We start from the raw sequence: 17622 nt of genomic DNA, 5'->3' as shown, positions 1-17622 counted from the left end.
CCTTCTGCGCCTGCAGGCTACGTGCCTGCGCGTTCTGCACCGCCGGTTCCCCGGGGGTCGGTGCCCCTGCCTGCGGTGCCGCTGGTACCGGCGCTTGCTTAGCCGCCGCCCTGCCTGCGGTGCGGGGCGGCTGGCTGATCATCGGAGGCTGAGCCGCTTCCACGTGGCTCTCCGTGCCGCCGCCGATCAGCTGTTGCTGCGGCTGGGGGCTGCTCGCTCCTCCCATCCCGCTCACTGTTGCTGCCGGCAGGGATCGGGTTGGAGAAACTTTCCTCCGTTTTTGCGCTGATGGAGTGAGGGAGGCAGCTTTCCTTCTAAGGGCCCCGGAGGGTCCCTCCTGCTGCGGCCGCTCCGGCACGTCTGGCTGGAGGGCCTTGTCAAGAAGCAGCAGTTTAATTCTCATCTCCCTGTCTCTCCGTGCTCTGGTCGTTAACTTTGCACAGAAGGCGCATTTTTGTGCCACATGGGACTCCCCCAGGCACCTTATGCATAGACTGTGCCCATCGGACACTGGCATCGCCTCTCGGCAGGACTCACATTTTTTAAAGCCTGAGGAGGACATTGTTGGTGAGTCTTTGAGTTTGTTTGTGGGTACTTAGCACTTCTTTGTGCTGTTTCCCCGTCCGATGGCCTGCCTCCGCAGGAGGGCTGATGGCCCTAGCTCCCGGCCTCCGGCGCTTGTTACTGGGACTGGCTTGAGCTGTCCCTCCGTAGCTTGTTTGTTTTTTTTGTTTTTTTTTTTTTTACAAAATAACAACCGGTTACTTATGGTATCCTAAGAACTGAAAAACTTTAAAGAGAAAACAAATAAAGTCGTTGAATACGCTATGTGGCTTTAGCCTAGTCGGATTCCGTCTGCAGCCGACGGCGGTTGAGAGGAACTGGCGAGGACCGGATCGCGCACATGGCCAGGAGCGCGCCAGGGAGCGGCGCGCGCCGGCGCATGCACGGTCCGGCAGAAACTGCTTGGAAGATCCGATCTGCGGCGCCGGCCAAGCCGTCACCTATGGTGGAGCACCCACGGGGACACTCGAAGAAGAATGGTGCTAGTCTTCATGCATAATTGCTGTATATTGTGGATACTGACGAATATTAATGGATATCTGCAAACTGGACCCTGTCCTGTGCTGGTATGCAAGAGAGCAGCAAGGAGGCAAGGAAACTTCTTCCCAGAGTGCTATGGCTAATCACAGTCCTTTAATTCCATAATTGCAACACCCTTGAGGTTAGTGCTGAAACACCATTACTCTTCCCAAGACAACTGGGGAAGAGACATAGAAAGAAGAAGCCATGCAGCCCTGTGCTGGTCAACGTGAACAGGGTTGGTTCACAGAGGAAATGCTGTGCCCTATATAAGGGTACAACAAATGCTATTCTTGCCTATAGACTGATGGTATTGTGATTGAGGCAAGTATAAGTATAATGTTTTTACAAGTTCCTGCTGGTGAGCCTCCATACCCCTTCATGTGGGCAGAGGCTTGCACACCATACTAATACAAATAGGAAAAACACTAACCACTGTAGCCCTAGCTCAAAATAACTTAAGCAAATTGCAGTGCACAATCTGCGTGTTAATTGGAGCTCCTTTGTTTTGAACCCGATGCAGGCCACACTACACCGGGGTTCAAAATAAGGGGCTCTTTCGAGCTTCTCGGTAACCCTCGTGTGACAAGGGTTACCAGGAACAACACACAGTGCTTGCAATAGCTCTGCCATACATTTGTGTCCCGAAATAGAAACTGCGTGGCCAAACACTGTGCTCAAAATAGCCCTCCATGAGAAACCTTGGCCTGTGACCTGTTTTTGAGCAATATCATTAACACTTCCTCTTGCTTCTTGGAATGAATATAATTAGTTCAGCACTGCACGTGCAGGAGTTAGAAGATTAGCGTCAAAGCAGAGATCTGCATTGCCTATTCGTTCTCTGGGAAGGCTCAGCTCTGACAATTCGTGTGAGGAGGCTTGCCAGCATACCAGGAAAGCTATAAAGGAAACCTTCATGCATGAGCCTTTCAGCTCTAGCTTGCTTGAACTTTGAACAGGTAATGTGTAAGTCATAAGGTGGAGAGCTTCCAAATTATTTGGCATACCCTGGAAAATGCATGGAAGGACTTAAACAGAGTCTACACTTTGCTTGCCTATTGGACTTATTCCAGAAAGACTTTTACAAGTCAGCAGCCGCTGTAGGGTAGGTCACTGGAGCAAGTCACTTGGCTCTGGGAGTAATAAAGGCATCAGAGGCACAAGTAGTACTCTTTTCCATCCTCCCTGTTGAAGGAAAAGGCCCAGGTGGGACCATCAAATTGTGGTGATAAATGCATGGTTGAGCAGGTGGTATCAGAGATAGGGTTTTGGATTCTTCAACCATGGGATGTTGTTCCAGGGAGAAGGATGGGGAAGAGATGGGAAAGTGGGATACTGGAAGGAAACACAAGGAAGAGAGTACACCAGGAAAAGTGGAAGTGTTGGCACAGACAAGGAACTATTATGTGATTGGAATAATAGAGAGTTGATGGGGTAACTCATGTACCTGGAGCACTAGCATGGGTGTGTATAAACTTAGCTATTTCAAAATACAGCATCTACACACATACATCCTAGTTCAGAATAGAACCATTGGACACCCTGGCTACATCTACATTAGCATTCCTCTTTCGAAAGAGGCATGCAAATAAGGGAAATTGAAAAAGCAAATGAGGCACAGATTTACATATCTGGCACCTCATTTTCATATTCTTCTTTCAAAAGAGCATCTTTCGAAAGAAAAAAAGCAGTGTAAACAAGGCTCTTTCGAAAGTAAATCCCCATCTTCAAAAGAACCCCTCTTCCTAAAAAAAATAGGAAGCAGGGTTCTTTTGAAGATGGGAATTGCTTTCAAAAGAGACACATCTATACTGCTTTTCTTCTTTGGAAAGATATGCAAATGAGGTGCCAGATATGTAAATATGTGCCTCAGTTGCATTTTGATTTCCCTCATTTACATGCCCCTTTTGAAAGAGGAATGCGAGTGTAGACGTAATCCCTATGGCTTATTTCGAAGTAGACACTATTCCCTGTCTTAATAGCACCTATTTCAAAACAAGGCAACCACTATTTTGAAATTATTTTGAAATAGTGGTTGCATTGTGTAGCTACTAGGATAGCTATTTTGAAATAACTGCTCTTATTTTGAAATAACTGGTGTGTAGACATACCCTGAAGGGCTGCATCTACACTAGCAAGTACATTCAAAAGTACTGTCAAAAGATGCCCAGCCTTTCAAACTTCCGGGCTGTGTCTACACTAGACCAAAACTTCAAAATGGCCATGCAAATGGCCATTTCGAAATTTACTAATGAAGTGCTGAAATACATATTCAGCACCTCATTAGAATGCCAGCAGCCACAGCACTTCAAAATTGACGCAGCTCGCTGCTGCACAGCTCGTCCGGACGGGACTTCTTTTTGAAAGGACCCTGGCAACTTTGAAATCCCAGTATTCCTATCTGCTGTTAGGAATAAGGGGATTTCAAAGTTGCTGGGGTCCTTACGAAAAAAAGCCCCATCTGGACAAGCCACGCGACGACGAGCCATGTCAATTTCGAAGTGCCGTGGCTGCTGGCATTCTAATGAGGCGCTGAATATGTATTTCAGCGCTTCATTAGTAAACTTTGAAATGGCCATTTGCATGGCCATTTTGGAGTTTTGGACTAGTGTAGATGTAGCCACATGGAGCATCTACACACACACACCATGGCCTTTCTAAATTAAATTAGAAAGAATGGGGCCATTCTGTCAACATCGGTCCTCCATTCCCATGTGGGAAGAGCGCCCCCTTTCGAAAGACTATTCTGAAAGAGAGTAAGTGTAGATGCTCCGCAGCCAGCTCTTTCTAAAGAGGGAGTCCTCCATGGTGCTGATCAGCTGGCAGGTGGCGGTGCTGCTCACAGCACAAGCAGAGCTCTATGGCTCTGACATCCACCTGCGTTTAAAGCCGCAGGCTCCCACAAACCCCCAGGGAGGAAGCTGAGAGCATGCAGGCAGCATGGAGCCCATGCTGCTGTACAGCACACTGCCAGCTGTGACACTCCAGCCAGCCTGCTGCCCTCCCAGGACCCATGGCCAGCCAGGCAAATCCCCCCATCCCCACCCCAGGGCCCTCCAAAGGAGACCAAGAAGCCCTCCCAGGAGGCGAGCCAGGTGAGCCACCTTCAGACATCACCTTGTTTAGGACAACCCTGATGGTGACCCTGCCCACCTCGAACTGGTGGCCGATGGATCGGTGATTGGCCAGGGTGGCCAGTTTCCAGGGGGTAATTGCCACCCTTTTCTGGAGTGGGAGCGCTGGCGTCATCTGGGTGTCATGGTGCTAGAGGGCTGGGGCGAGCCAGTAGCACAGCTCCAGGAATGTCCCCTTGGTCATCCAGAAATTCTGTAGCCACTGGTCACCTCCCCAGTCCTCCAGCACCAGCCAGTCCCACCAGTCACTGCTTGTGTGGAAGCCCCACAAGTGTCGAATGACCCAGGGTACCGGGTGTGGGCATCGTGCCTTCAGGAGGGGGGACACCAGGGGGGGACACCGGGGCCACTGGAGCACTGTTGCCATGACGGCAACCAGTGTGCGGGCCATGGCCTTGATGCAGGGGCGGGAGCAGATCAGGGTCCGGGGGACCCAGGCTGCCTCCACCAGTCACTCTCCATCTACCTGCCTGTGGACAGCTAGCCAGCTCTCATCGTGTGCAGGCGGGGGCAACTGGGGGAGGGCCCTTTAAAGGAGTGGCTGGCGACAGCCCCAGCAGGACTTGGTCGCCATGCAACCCTGCCCGTGGCATTTCCTGGCCCTGTACTTTTGAAAGGGTGCCCTGCAACATGTGGAAAGTACGGTGGGGCCTTTCGAGGCAATGGGTCAGACCTTCGCTCCCTGTTTGCCAGTGTGGATGCTCCTCGTCGGAAGGCGATCTTTTGATGTTTCGTTTCAAAAGCCATCCTTTCAAAAGGATGTTGTGTCAATGCAGCCAAGCTGTGTCTACACTTGCACTCCTCTTTCGAAAGAGGCATGCAAAAGAAGGAAATCAAAAATGTAAACGAGACACTGATTTACATATGATACCTCATTTGCATATTCTCCTTGAAAGAGTTTCTTTTGAAAGAAAAAAAGCAGTATAGACAGGGCTCTTTCGAACATAAACCCCATCTTCAAAAGAACCCTTCTTCCTAAAACAAAATAGGAAGAAAGTCTCATTCAAAGATAGGGTTTATTTTCAAAAGAGCTCCATCTACACTGCTTTTTTCTTTTGAAATAAGCGCTTTTGAAAGGAGGAAATGCAAATGAGGCACCAGATATGTAAATCAGTGCCTCATTTGCATTTTGATTTCCTTCATTTGCATGCCTTTTTCAAAAGAGAAATGGAAGCGTAGACTCAGCTTGAGAGGCGTGAAATTGCTCAGGGCTCCAGAATTGTGCCAAATTTTGGGTCCCCTACTAAAGAAAGAATGAGGTCAAATTGGAGAGTCCACAGAAAGACAACAAACATTATTAGGGATCTGAGGCACATGACTTGAGGAGAAACTGAGGGAACTGGGCTTATTTAGTGTGCAGAAGAGAAGAGTGAGGGGAGGATTTGATAGCAGCCTGCAACTACCTTAAGGAAGGGTTTCAGAGAAAATGGAGTTAGGCTATTCTCAGTGGCAGAACATGCAGCAATGGTCTGAAGTTGCAGAGAAGATGTTAAGTTGGATATTAGGAAAAACTGTTTCACTTTGAGCATGGAGAAGTACTTGAATGTGTTGCTAGGGAGGTGGTGGAATCACCATCCCTCGTCATTTTTGATAAAGCTTGACAAAGTCCTGGCTGGAACAAATTAGTTGGAGACAAGCTGACCCTGTTTTGAGATGGAGGTTAGACTAGATGACCTCCTGAAGTTTCTTGCAACCCTAATCTTCTACGTTTTTATGAATTAGCTTGTGCTTCCTTATAGCATAGATAGTTAAGTTGAAGACAATGCAGACAATGTACTTTCCTGCAATATTTTACATCTAAAATGTTGAACTGATTTAAAAAAGAGAAAAGAAAATGCAAGACTAGTCTTTTCTTGGTAGCTACTTATAATACAAATTGACAGGGTAATATGCAGTAGGAAAAACAGCTCAGATCTTTATCAAGATAAAGTATGTTTTCAGAACAATTACCCTGGGGACAACAAAGAGGATAGCTGAATGGCTCTTATCAGCAGGATTTGATGATTGGTAATGGCTGGCACAGCCTGTAGAGAGACCTGTCTCATAGTGATGTCACTGCCTGTCACTACAAGCTGCTTGGCTGTGGTAATGAATATGAAAAAGAGTTACAGGGGAAAAATCAGGGCTTTTTAAAAAACAATAAGAATTACAAAAAGTCTAAATAAAACCCATATTATTTAAAGCCCTCTATACGAATTAATCTATTTAATGGTTTTACAGAGCACTCATCTCTATACCCAAGGTCTTACATACACTCCATTGCTTCATCAGCACTGAAAATGTGCCTTGAATTTGCAAATATTCATGTTGGGGATTTTGCAAAGCTGCAGATATGGGACTTTGTAATCAGTAGGCTAAATTCAGTTCTTGCATACCCAGGTGAAATTCCACTTGCACCTGGCAATACCAGGTCTAAATTTCACCAGTCCCAAAAATGATCTATATTTTTTCCTGTATTAAAAGAGCTTTCAAATGGAAACCTATGAGGTGTTATACATGAGAACCACTCAGCACAGTAGCACAGACCAACACTTTCAAACTTACACCAGCAGTCATGTAGCACTTCAACAAATAATCCATTAAGTGATGAGCTTTTGTGGGACAGACCCACTTCTTCCGTCCCACAAAAGCTCATCACCTAATAAATAATTTTGTTAGTCTTTAAAGTGCTACATGACTGCTGGTTTGTTTTGTTAGAATACGGACTAACACAGTTGCCTCTCTGTTAATTTCAAACTTAGGTAACTAAAATTAGACTCCATAATCTGTTTTTAGCCATGCATATGAAAGCAACATGATTTACAAAGCTGTAGCACACCTGCCACACTATCTTGACTTAAGTAGAGCACCTCAGAAAACCAAGTTGCTTTTATTTAGTTGCCTACACACAGATTACAGAGCTGAATTTTAGGCACATAAGTTTAAATAATTTGACTTAAATGGATGTAATTAGTCCAAGCACAAATTATTTTCTGCAAATGAGCACTGTAGCTTATTTATGCACTATATGTACCTTGTCATAACTGACCTGTCATTTGCTCAATGTCTTCTTTGAGTCCACAGATATCCTTTTCTAGGAGCTTGATCTGTTTGGCATGTTCTCCACTTCCCACATTTTTGTACTCTAACCAGTAAATCTTCTCAGCCTGTTTTACCTTTAGTTTTTTCCTAACTTCATTTATCTTGGAGGATAGCTCTGTCAAAATAACATAACCAGAGGCATCAGTTCTTTTTTCCATAACTGTACCACTTTTTTTCAGTTAGGGAGCTTTCAATGGGAGTGGAGGAAGAAATCTCATACCTACATATTTTGACAAAATCATTGTCCTACACATTCTCAAGGGCCACCATTTTCTGTATAAGCACCTTGGTCTGACCTGGTTGAGAACTAGAAGAGTGTGTCCACACAGCAAAGTTATTTTGGAATAACAGATGCTATTCCAAAATAACTTTGTGAGTGAGCATCTACATTACGCAAACACTGTTTCAAAATAATTTCAAAATAGCAAATGGCTTATTTTTCATTTGGTAAACCTCATTCTAGGAGGAATAGCGTCTATTCCAAAATAGATATTTTAGAAGAGGGGTTGTGTAGACAGGGAAGAGGGGCTATTTCGAAATAAGATATAGTGCGTCCAATGGCTCTAATCCTAAATAGGCTTCACTGTGTCTGGACACTCCATTTCAAATTAGCTGAGCACTATTTCAATATGCATTTTGTGTGTAGATGCATTATTTCAAAATAAGCTCTTCTGGAAAATCTCTTCCAGAATAGTTTATTTTAAAATAATACTGCTGTATAAACCTAGCCTAAGTGACCACAGCCATTTTAAACAGACATTTCCACCTTTTTAACTGAGGGCTCCAGTCTGCTAAAAACAATAGGAAGATGGCAGCTATCTTGAAAGGCCATGTCTACATGGGCACCCTCCGTCAACAGAACAGGGCTTCCGTAAACAAAACTTGCAGAGTGTCTACACGGCTAAGGCACTCTGTCGAGAATTTGTCAACAAAAGTGGGCTCTTTAATCGGCTGAGTTACACCTCTCCCCGTTCAGCTATAAGGTCTCTGTCAACAGTGTTTTGTTGACAGTGTGTCCCTGTAGACAATTTGTGGACAGAGAGGGCTTCCAGTCATAGCCCTGTTTGCAGAGCTGCCATTCCACTGTACTGTCACCAGAGGACAGCACACTCTGGCAGTTCTCTGTTGATAGAGCAAGTTGTGTGTAGATGCAATCTTTAGATAGAGGTTCTGTCAAGATTTCTCTGTTGATGGTAACTTCTGTCAACAGAATCTGCCCATGTAGACGTGGTCAAAGAGGGCAGTGCTGTTAATTCTCTGTTGTAGAACATTATTCTTCTGCCTCTGAGGAAAAACAAACTTTCAGTTGTGAAACACAACAGTAATAAATGGCTACTAATCTTTAAAAAAATTACACAGAGGCCGTGCCTACACTAGCCCCAAACTTTGAAATGGCCACGTAAATGGCCATGTCTAAGTTCACTAATGAAGCGCTGAAATGCATATTCAGCGCTTCATTAGCATGCGGGCGGCCTTGGCACTTCAAAATTGACGCGCCTCGCCACCGCACGGCTCGTCCCAATGGGGCTCCTTTTCGAAAGGACCCCGCCTACTTCAAAGTCCCCTTATTCCCATGAGCTGATGGGACTTTGAAGTAGGCGGGGTCCTTTCGAAAAGGAGCCCCGTCGGGACGAGCTGTGCGGTGGCGAGGCGCGTCAATTTCGAAGTGCCAAGGCCGCCCACATGCTAATGAAGCGCTGAATATGCATTTCAGCGCTTCATTAGTAAACTTGGAAATGGCCATTTGCCTGGCCATTTCGAAGTTTGGGGCTAGTGTAGACATAGCCATAGTCATTTTGTTAGTCTTTAAAATGCTACTTGACTGCTTTTTTGTTTTGATAGTATATAGACTAGCACGGTTTTCTCTCTGTTACGTAGTCATTGTACAACATTTCAACGAGTTTTAACCACATGGAAAATTTTGAGAGTTTCTGTTATTCCATTAAATTTAAGGCATAAGAAGAGCAATATAGGGCACCCAATTTCTTAGAGGAATCATTTAAAATTAATTATAAATAAACTAAAAAAATTACTTATTTGTAAATTCCTGGACAATTCTTTCTGTATTCAAAGAGTAAATATTGCATTCTTTTTATATAACCAATGGATTGAATCTCTGTGTCATGCAGTGATTGGCACTTTTAGTGAAGATGGGGATTCCAGTCCCATCCGTAACACATTTCACTCACTTTCCCATGTGGAGAAAAAGAGGAAAATCACATGAGAGGCAGATCATTGGCTAAAACAGGACTTCTGGCATGGAGACAGGACAGAGGGCTGTGGAGAGCCAGTGCAGGGAGTTTCTGCTTGGCAGAAGGTTGGAGAAACCCTAAAGAGCCTCCCAAAGGAGGATCTTAGGGAAGAGATTGAGCAGAGCCAGGGAAGGTTGGAAACCTGATCCAAGGGGGCAGACCAAAGAGTTTTGAAATCTGAGAGGAAGACAAACCCAGCTTGACACTGTGTGTGGAAAAACACTTGTATGTTTTTTCAACTCGAAGATCCCTGAAGAGGTGAAAGTTTTCTTAACTGACTTTGCTAGAGGGCCAATGTACTGTATCAAACCAGGCTGGAAGTTTCAGACATGCAACTTGAGTGAGGGAAACTGAGGAAGACACCTGCTTACACCAGACTGGCTAGATGGTGGTGCTTTTATTACAAAGTTAAGCTCAATCCTAACTACATAAAACTGCAAACAGCACTTCGTAAGTTGCTACTCACCTTTTAGAAGCATTTCTTGGTCTCTAACATACTGCCACTTCTCTCTCATTGCCGCCTCTACATCATCCCGGGTTACAACCTCCTTTTCCTCTAGTTCTTTCTCCTGTGTTTCCAAGTCGCTTAGTAGATTCCTGATGTGTCCCAGCTGTTCTTCCTTCAGATGGTTATTCTACAAGAGGAACAACAGCAAGATACATAATAAAGTAAGCTTTAAAAGTTTCTTCTGGAGTATAACTTGTATTTGTGAGACAGTGCCCAGCAAAAACACTCTGCCAAGTATAGCTGAAGGATTTTTGTAAGGCCCAGAAGTTTCTACCTAACCTCAAGCTCTAAACCAACAGGAAAAGGCAGAAAATTAGACTGCTCAGTATTTCAAATGTAGGCTGCATGTTTGTTTTTAATAATAATACCTATTACTGACTTATTTTAAAACAAACAAAAGGAAGTATTCTTTATGCAAGGCACAGTCAGTCTGTGGAATTCTTTGCCAGAGGATGTTGTGAAGACTAAGATTATAATAGGGTTCAAAAAAGAAAGAATGGAGGATAGGTCCATCAATGCATATTAGCCAGAACGGGGCTGAATAGAGCCCTTACCTTTGTGTGCCAGAAGCTCAGAAAGACAAACATAATGGATCACTGGATGATTCCCTGTTCTGTTCATTTTCTCTGGGGCACCTGACATTGGCGACTGTTGGAAGACAAACTACTGCCTTGGAACAATGCAAAATTAGCTTGGAGAGTTGAGTGGGGCTCTTTTTCTCATTTTGACTACATCTGAGATTCTACACATCAAATTAGTTCCTCATTTTCACTTGTACAACTCCACTACATCAGAGGTGACTATTAAGATCATCATCATCATCATCATCAATCACCATGGGCTCAGTGCCTGTTGGGGTCCGATGCCTCCCTCACTACTTCCTTCCATTTTTCTCTGTCCAGTACAGAGTGGCTTTGTTTCTGCAGACAAGCTCCACACCCATCTACTATATCATCTACCCATTCTCTATGGGGTCTGCCTCTCCTATTTGAGCCGTGCATTATGCTGAATACCACAGTCTTGAGCTTCTTTTCTTCTTCCTCAATGACAACTATATCATCCACAAACCTCAAGTTGTTAATTCTCATCCCATGCACTGATATTCCTTCTACTTCTTCCTTGATCTTGTCCATCACTCTCTCTAGGGGCGTGATGAAGATACTCGGCGATATTGGATCTCCTTGTCTCATACCTCTACTCATTCTAACCCAACCTCCCAACCTTCCACACATTCTCACTACTGCCTCCGCATTGTTCTCAATATCCTTCAACAACGGTATCAGTCTGCTATCCACTCCATATGACTCCAACACCACACAAGTCACTTTCTGATCTATACTGTCAACTGCCTCCTGAAAATCAATGAAACAATGTCAGATGTTCATTTTCTTTCGTTGAGCTTTCTCTGCTATCAATCTTAGTGCCAATATCTGCTGTATGGTACTTCTATCTTTCCTGAATCCTGCCTGCTCATCTGCTAGATGTTCTTCTATCTGCAATCTCAGTCTCTCCACCAGTATCACCGTCAGCACCTTGAACAGATGACTCATTAGGGCAATCATTCTGTAGTTCTTGCACTCCAACATGCTTCCTTTCTTGTGTATTGTCACAAGCATAGATCTTGTCCATTCCTTAGGTTCCTTCCCTCCTTTCCATGCTATATTACATAGTCAGTATATTTACTGAATCATACTTTCTCTGCCATATGTGATCATCTCTCCCATGAGGGCTTTTGTGGTTCTTTTGTCATTTCACTGCTTGTTTTACTTCCTCCTTCAAAATATCAATCTCACTCTCAATTCTCAGCAGTGATACCTCTGGTGCCTTCTTATTCAACAAATCCATATTTGGAGTCATTATCTGCTCACTTAAGTGACAGAAATAACATCATACTGCTTTTTAGTCCTCTTAGCCTTGAACAACCAGCATGGCAAATAACACGAAAGTTGGATTTTATTTGTTTTTGTGCAGCACCCAAACAAATTGTTAGATCCATGCAACTCATTTTTAAAGTTGCTTTTACAGCAGAACTGCAGTTTAAGCTGCATATATTTTAGATGACAAAATTATACTTTCTTAATCCTATAAAATTATTCAATAATCTTGCTTTCAAAATAGGCTTTGCAAAATATTAGCCGTGTCTACATGTGCACGCTACTTCGAAGTAGCGGCACTAACTTCGAAATAGCGCACGTCACGGCTACACGCACCGGGCGCTATTTCGAAGTTAACTTCGACGTTAGGCGGCGAGACGTTGAAGTCACTAACCCCATGAGGGGATAGGAATAGCGCCCTACTTCGACGTTCAACGTCCAAGTAGGGACCGTGTAGTCGTTGCGCATCCCGCAACTTCGAAATAGCGGGGTCCGCCATGGCGGCCATCAGCTGAGGGGTTGAGAGATGCTCTCTCTCCAGCCCCTGCGGGGCTCTATGGTCACCGTGGGCAGCAGCCCTTAGCTCAGGGCTTCTGGCTGCTGCTGCGGCAGCTGGGGATCCATGCTGCAGGCACAGGGTCTGCAACCAGTTGTAGGCTCTGTGTATCCTGTGTTGTTTAGTGCAACTGTGTCTGGGAGGGGCCCTTTAAGGGAGCGGCTTGCTGTTGAGTCCGCCCTGTGACTCTGTCTGCAGCTGTGCCTGGCACCCTTATTTCGATGTGTGCTACTTTGGCGTGTAGACGTTCCCTCGCAGCGCCTATTTCGATGTGGTGCCGCGCAATGTCGAAGTTGAACATCGACGTTGCCAGCCCTGGAGGACGTGTAGACGTTATTGATTGAAATAGCCTATTTCGATGTTGGCTTCACGTGTAGACGTAGCCATTAACTGCTACAACCAGTGTAGTTACAATAAGCGGATTTAGCTTACAGTGATAAATGATTTAGTTTTACTAGCTAAAATAAGATAGAGAGTATGTGAGATGGCAGAGAGATGCATGTTTACTTACTCTTTCATGATATTTTTTATTCTTTTCTGTCAGCTGCTTTAGTTCAAATAAAAGCTGATTAATTGCCTCTTCCTTTATCTGAATTCTGAGGAGAAAGAAGCACACATTAACATTCATAAGACAGCTATGGAAGGGAGAAGGAAGGAGTTATTTTAAGGAAGTCAGATACAAATACTAATTAGTGCTTTTTGCCCATGGATCTCAAATTGCTTTGCTAAGGTGAGTGAGCACTGTTGTCCCTATATTACATATTGTGAAAATGGACCACAGAACAATTAACTAACGTCCCACAGCATCAGACAGTCAGCCAATAACATAGTCAAGAGTAGAACTAAGATTTCTCCACTTTCGCAGTTGCCCTATTACCAGGACCACGTTGTCTCCCTCATGTGTCAATGCCTCTTCAATGTACAATTTGGAATGGATGATGGGAAATTCCATGGATATCTATTGGCAGATTCCTTTACGTTATCTTGCCAAGGGTTGGAGTTTGGGCCCTGTAGAAATTGCTGGGTGTTCCGCTTCCAGAGCGCTTTACAAACTATGCATTCTCTGCTGGCGGGCTGCACTGAAAAACAAAACAATCAAGCAAAGAACACACACACACACATACACACCCTTGTAATTGCAGAAGAGGGAATTATTTAATAGTTTGGCTTGAAATAACATTTTAGGCAGATATGTGGTCGAAAAAGACATGCTCATGCAGAAAGGCTGTTTCCCCAATGGTGTGGAAGGGTTTCCTCGCTATTTTGGAGACAGGAGGCTATAGAGAGTACACACAAAAGCTCGCTTATCTCACTATCCCTGTCACAATTTACATTACACAGCAAAGGTTAGCATGTAGCCACTGATTACTAGATAAAGCAGTTATATACTGTTCTGTTGGTCTTCAAGATGTGTTGCACATGTCCATGCCACTGTTGATCTTCAAGACGTGTTTCATATGTGTGTTCTACGTTAGGTCTGCAAATGTCCCAAGAACAGCTCTCAGAGATTTCTTCCCCTCAGAGATACCTGTTTGGGTGACTTGAGCTACTTCTAGTGCCCTATGCCCCTACATGCTGGTACAGGAGGACTTGTCTGCTGCAAACCCCCTCAGGTTCTTTTGACCAGATAGACTCAGAAAGAGAGAAAAGTCAGGTAGGCTATGGAATAGAAACATGCAACCAGAGCCATCCTATTCATAGGAGAGTTTGCAACCGTTGTCCCAGGCTCTGTGCTTTGGGGAACCCCATGGTGACCACTCCAACTGTCCTATGTACAGGGTGGTTCCCCATATAGAGATTAGCCTGCAGGGCCCAGGGTAGTCTGGCAAATTACTTGCAGACCTGGAGCTGGCAGCAGGGATCATGCCCCCTGACTCACAATGGTGGTGGAAGGCATGGGAAATGGAGCAACACAGCAGCATGCTCTGCTCTGCCATCTCCCAAACAGCTTTTTCTGCTTCACTGTGTCAGCATGATGCAGAGTGACCTGGCCTTAGCCCACTTTGTTCCAGTCCCTCTAGCATCATGGGGGAGAAACCTGACTGGGAGATGTGTGGCAGAGTGGAGCAGGGTTATGCCACTTCCTGTTGCTTCTGCCAGCTGGGTGACTGCAAGGAGGAGGTGGCCCTTGCTACCAACCTGCACCAGACCCCCCCCTCCACTAATTCCCCAGGTTATATCACAGGGCAGGGCACTCTCTGGAAGGAATTCAATGGGGGAAGAGGGCTGGAGCTTTGGGGAAGGAAAGAGTAGGAGGGCAGTTGCAGAGTAGAGGCAGGAAGAGGCAAGGAGGCATGGGGGAATGGAGCAGACGGGGGATTTTCCCAGGTCCTACAACCTTCTAGTGACAGCCATGCATACAACATATTTCAAAGAACAACAGTTACAGCAAGGTATATAGAATTTTGTTTTAAAGTGGTTGCACATGTCCATTCCAAAAGTAGGCAACACACCCAAGCAAACTTGCATGAAGGTGGGCCAGGAAGCTAACCAAAGAGCGATTATAAGACTGAAACTGGGATTGCCTCCGGACTGGTGGGAAATGGCATAATGAGAAGCAAGACTGTGGACTGATGGCTAAGATGGTGCCACCATTATTTTTCATACTTTCTCATAGCAACAGCTGATGCCAGGGTTTTCACTGAGGAGCATAGTCTCCTGAAAAGGCCCTTTGAAGGGCTCCAGTAATGGGCAACAGCCTTGCACAGAGTCGGGGAGAACATGCTTGAGCAAGCAGCTGAGGGTGTCTTGTTCATTCATGGCCCATTACCTGTCCTGTGATTTTTATGAAAAATGTGTGGCTCACAACTCTGCAGCACTTCTAGCATACCTTGTAGCCATGAGCTCCCAAGATCTCAACAGGGCCCCAGCAAGGAGCCATCAAGAGATCTGGGACCTCATTTCAGTGTAGGGAAGAAACTATTTTTCAACAGCACAAAACCAGCAAAAGGAGTGCTGATATATATACTAAAATATCACAAGGCACGACTGAGAAAGGTTACATCAGGGAAGCTCAGCAGTGCTGCATGAAGGTCAAGGAACTGAGGCAGAGCTACAAGAAAAGCAAGCAAGCCAGCGGTCAGTCTGGGGCATCTCCCCAGAAATGCCAATACTACACTTCAGGCATTATCATGTGAGCCCTCCCTTAATCCAGTCAGTCCACCCCCCTGCTCCTGGCTCTGCATCCCCCTTCCAATCGATGCACCCCCCCTCCACACCTACTCCTGACACACATTTGGGGAAGTCCACAGCCCTGCTTCATAGCCCCACAAAATCACCACCCACAGAAGGCTAACCTTTGATGAATAACCATGAGCTTATCATCTTTTTCTTCCCTATACCCCCCACTCTTCCATTAGTGCTCCCTGAATAAAAACATCGTTATTTTCAAAAAGAGTTTTGTTTATTGGTTCACATGCTTTGGGGTTGGGTGGGTGGTGATGGTTGTCTCACAGTTGGAAAGGGGTTTCACAAAGGGCAAGGAAATGGCATGGGTTGGGGGGCAGTTAAAACCCTTCCTACTCATTCACAAACTGGGTTTTCAAGGCATCCCTGATTTTCAGTGCCTCTTTCTGGGCTTTTCTGTTTTCTCTTGGGGTTGGTTGTTGATAATTTCTTGGCAGGGTTTCTGCCTCCGCTCCCCACGCAAGGACGAAGTTCTCCTCTCTCACCTCGCAAATGTTATAATACAGCAGGCCCCAATGACAATGGTAGTATTTTCTTCATTGAGGTCTAAGCAGGTCAGAAGGCACCTGAACCTGGCTTTTAAATGGCCAAAAGCACTTCTAACACCATTCTGCACCTCCTCAGACTATAGTTAAAAATCTCCTTACTGGAGTCCAGGGTGCCTGAGTAGGGCTTCTGAGCCAAGGGAAAGAAAGGTTACTCACCGTAGTAACGGTGGTTCTTCGAGATGTCCCCCCGTGGGTGCTCCACATTAGGTGTCGGGCTTCCCCGGCGCCGCAGATCGGATCTTCCAAGCAGTTTCTGCAGGACCGCACATGCGTCGGTGCGCGCTGCTCCCTTGTGCGCTCCTGGCCACGTGCGTGATCCGGTCCCTGCCAGTTCCTTGACCAACTGCCTCGGATGCTCCTGCAAAACACTAAACAGAGATCCGGAGCGGGGAGGATGGGCGGGTAGTGGAGCACCCACGGGGACACATCTCGAAGAACCACCGTTACTACGGTGAGTAACCTTTCTTTCTTCTTCGAGTGTCCCCGTGGGTGCTCCACATTAGGTGACTACCCAGCAGTAACCCAAGATAGGAGGTGGGTAATCGGATTATGTGCAGCTTGTCCCCAAGAGGACCGCTGTCGAGAGACGGGTATCCTCTTGGAATACCCTGTGAAGGGCGTAATGTTTGGCGAAGGTGTCATAGGATGACCAGGTCGCCACTCTGCAAATGTCTTTTAGTGCAACGCCCTTGAAAAAGGCTGTTGATGCCGCCACCGCCCTAGTGGAATGAGCCCTGGGCGTGGCCAGTAAAGGAGTCTTTTTGAGTTCGTAGCACATTTTTATGCAGGATACGATGTGCTTCGAGATTCTCTGTGAAGAGAGACCTTCTCCTTTCGATTTGGGAGCGAGAGAGACTAGGAGTCTATCCGTTTTCCGGAAGGACTTGGTCCTGTCTATATAGAAGGCTAGCGCCCTCCTCACGTCCAAGAGGTGTAGGCGCGCCTCTTTGTTAGAGTTATGAGGCTTTGGATAAAATGAGGGTAAAACGATAGGTTCGTTAATGTGAAACTCAGAAGAAACTTTAGGAACAAAGGCTGGATGCAGCCGTATGGTTACCGCCTCCTTGGAAAAAACAGTGCAGGGTGGTGTTGCCATAACTGCCGCAAGCTCGCTCACCCTGCGAGCTGACGTGATTGTGAGAAGAAAGGTCGTCTTTATCATAAGGAGGCAGAGGGAAACCGTGACCAAAGGCTCGAACGGTGGTCCCGTTAGCACATTAAGCACCAGGTCCAAGTTCCACGAAGGTGGAAGCGGTTTCCGAGGGGGGTATAGGTTTACCAACCCTTTGAGGAACCTGGTAACCATGGGATGGGCGAACACCGTGTGCCCTTCCTCTTCGCGTCTGAACGCCGACATGGCAGCAAGGTGGACCTTTAACGAGGATAGTGAGAGTCCTCCT

General features: G+C 45.8%; 1 protein-coding gene across 4 annotated transcripts in view; it reads right to left on the bottom strand.

The window, feature by feature from the left end:
- The window catches only part of CCDC83 (coiled-coil domain containing 83), an 83046-nt gene that overhangs the window by 41773 nt on the left and 23651 nt on the right, over positions 1-17622 (bottom strand). For all 4 annotated transcript variants that reach the window (XM_074983780.1, XM_074983758.1, XM_074983766.1 and 1 more), the window contains exons 3-5: positions 13000-13084; positions 10017-10185; positions 7246-7413 (exon numbers count right to left, since the gene is read on the bottom strand). In XM_074983780.1, the coding sequence (XP_074839881.1) occupies positions 7246-7413; positions 10017-10185; positions 13000-13084 (422 nt within the window). The remainder of the gene's footprint in view (positions 1-7245; positions 7414-10016; positions 10186-12999; positions 13085-17622) is intronic.

This window comes from Carettochelys insculpta, chromosome 1, assembly GCF_033958435.1.
Source record: "Carettochelys insculpta isolate YL-2023 chromosome 1, ASM3395843v1, whole genome shotgun sequence".
NCBI lineage: Eukaryota > Metazoa > Chordata > Testudines > Carettochelyidae > Carettochelys > Carettochelys insculpta.
Note: the sequence above shows the minus strand (reverse complement) of the source record. Positions and strands in the feature narration are given on the sequence as shown.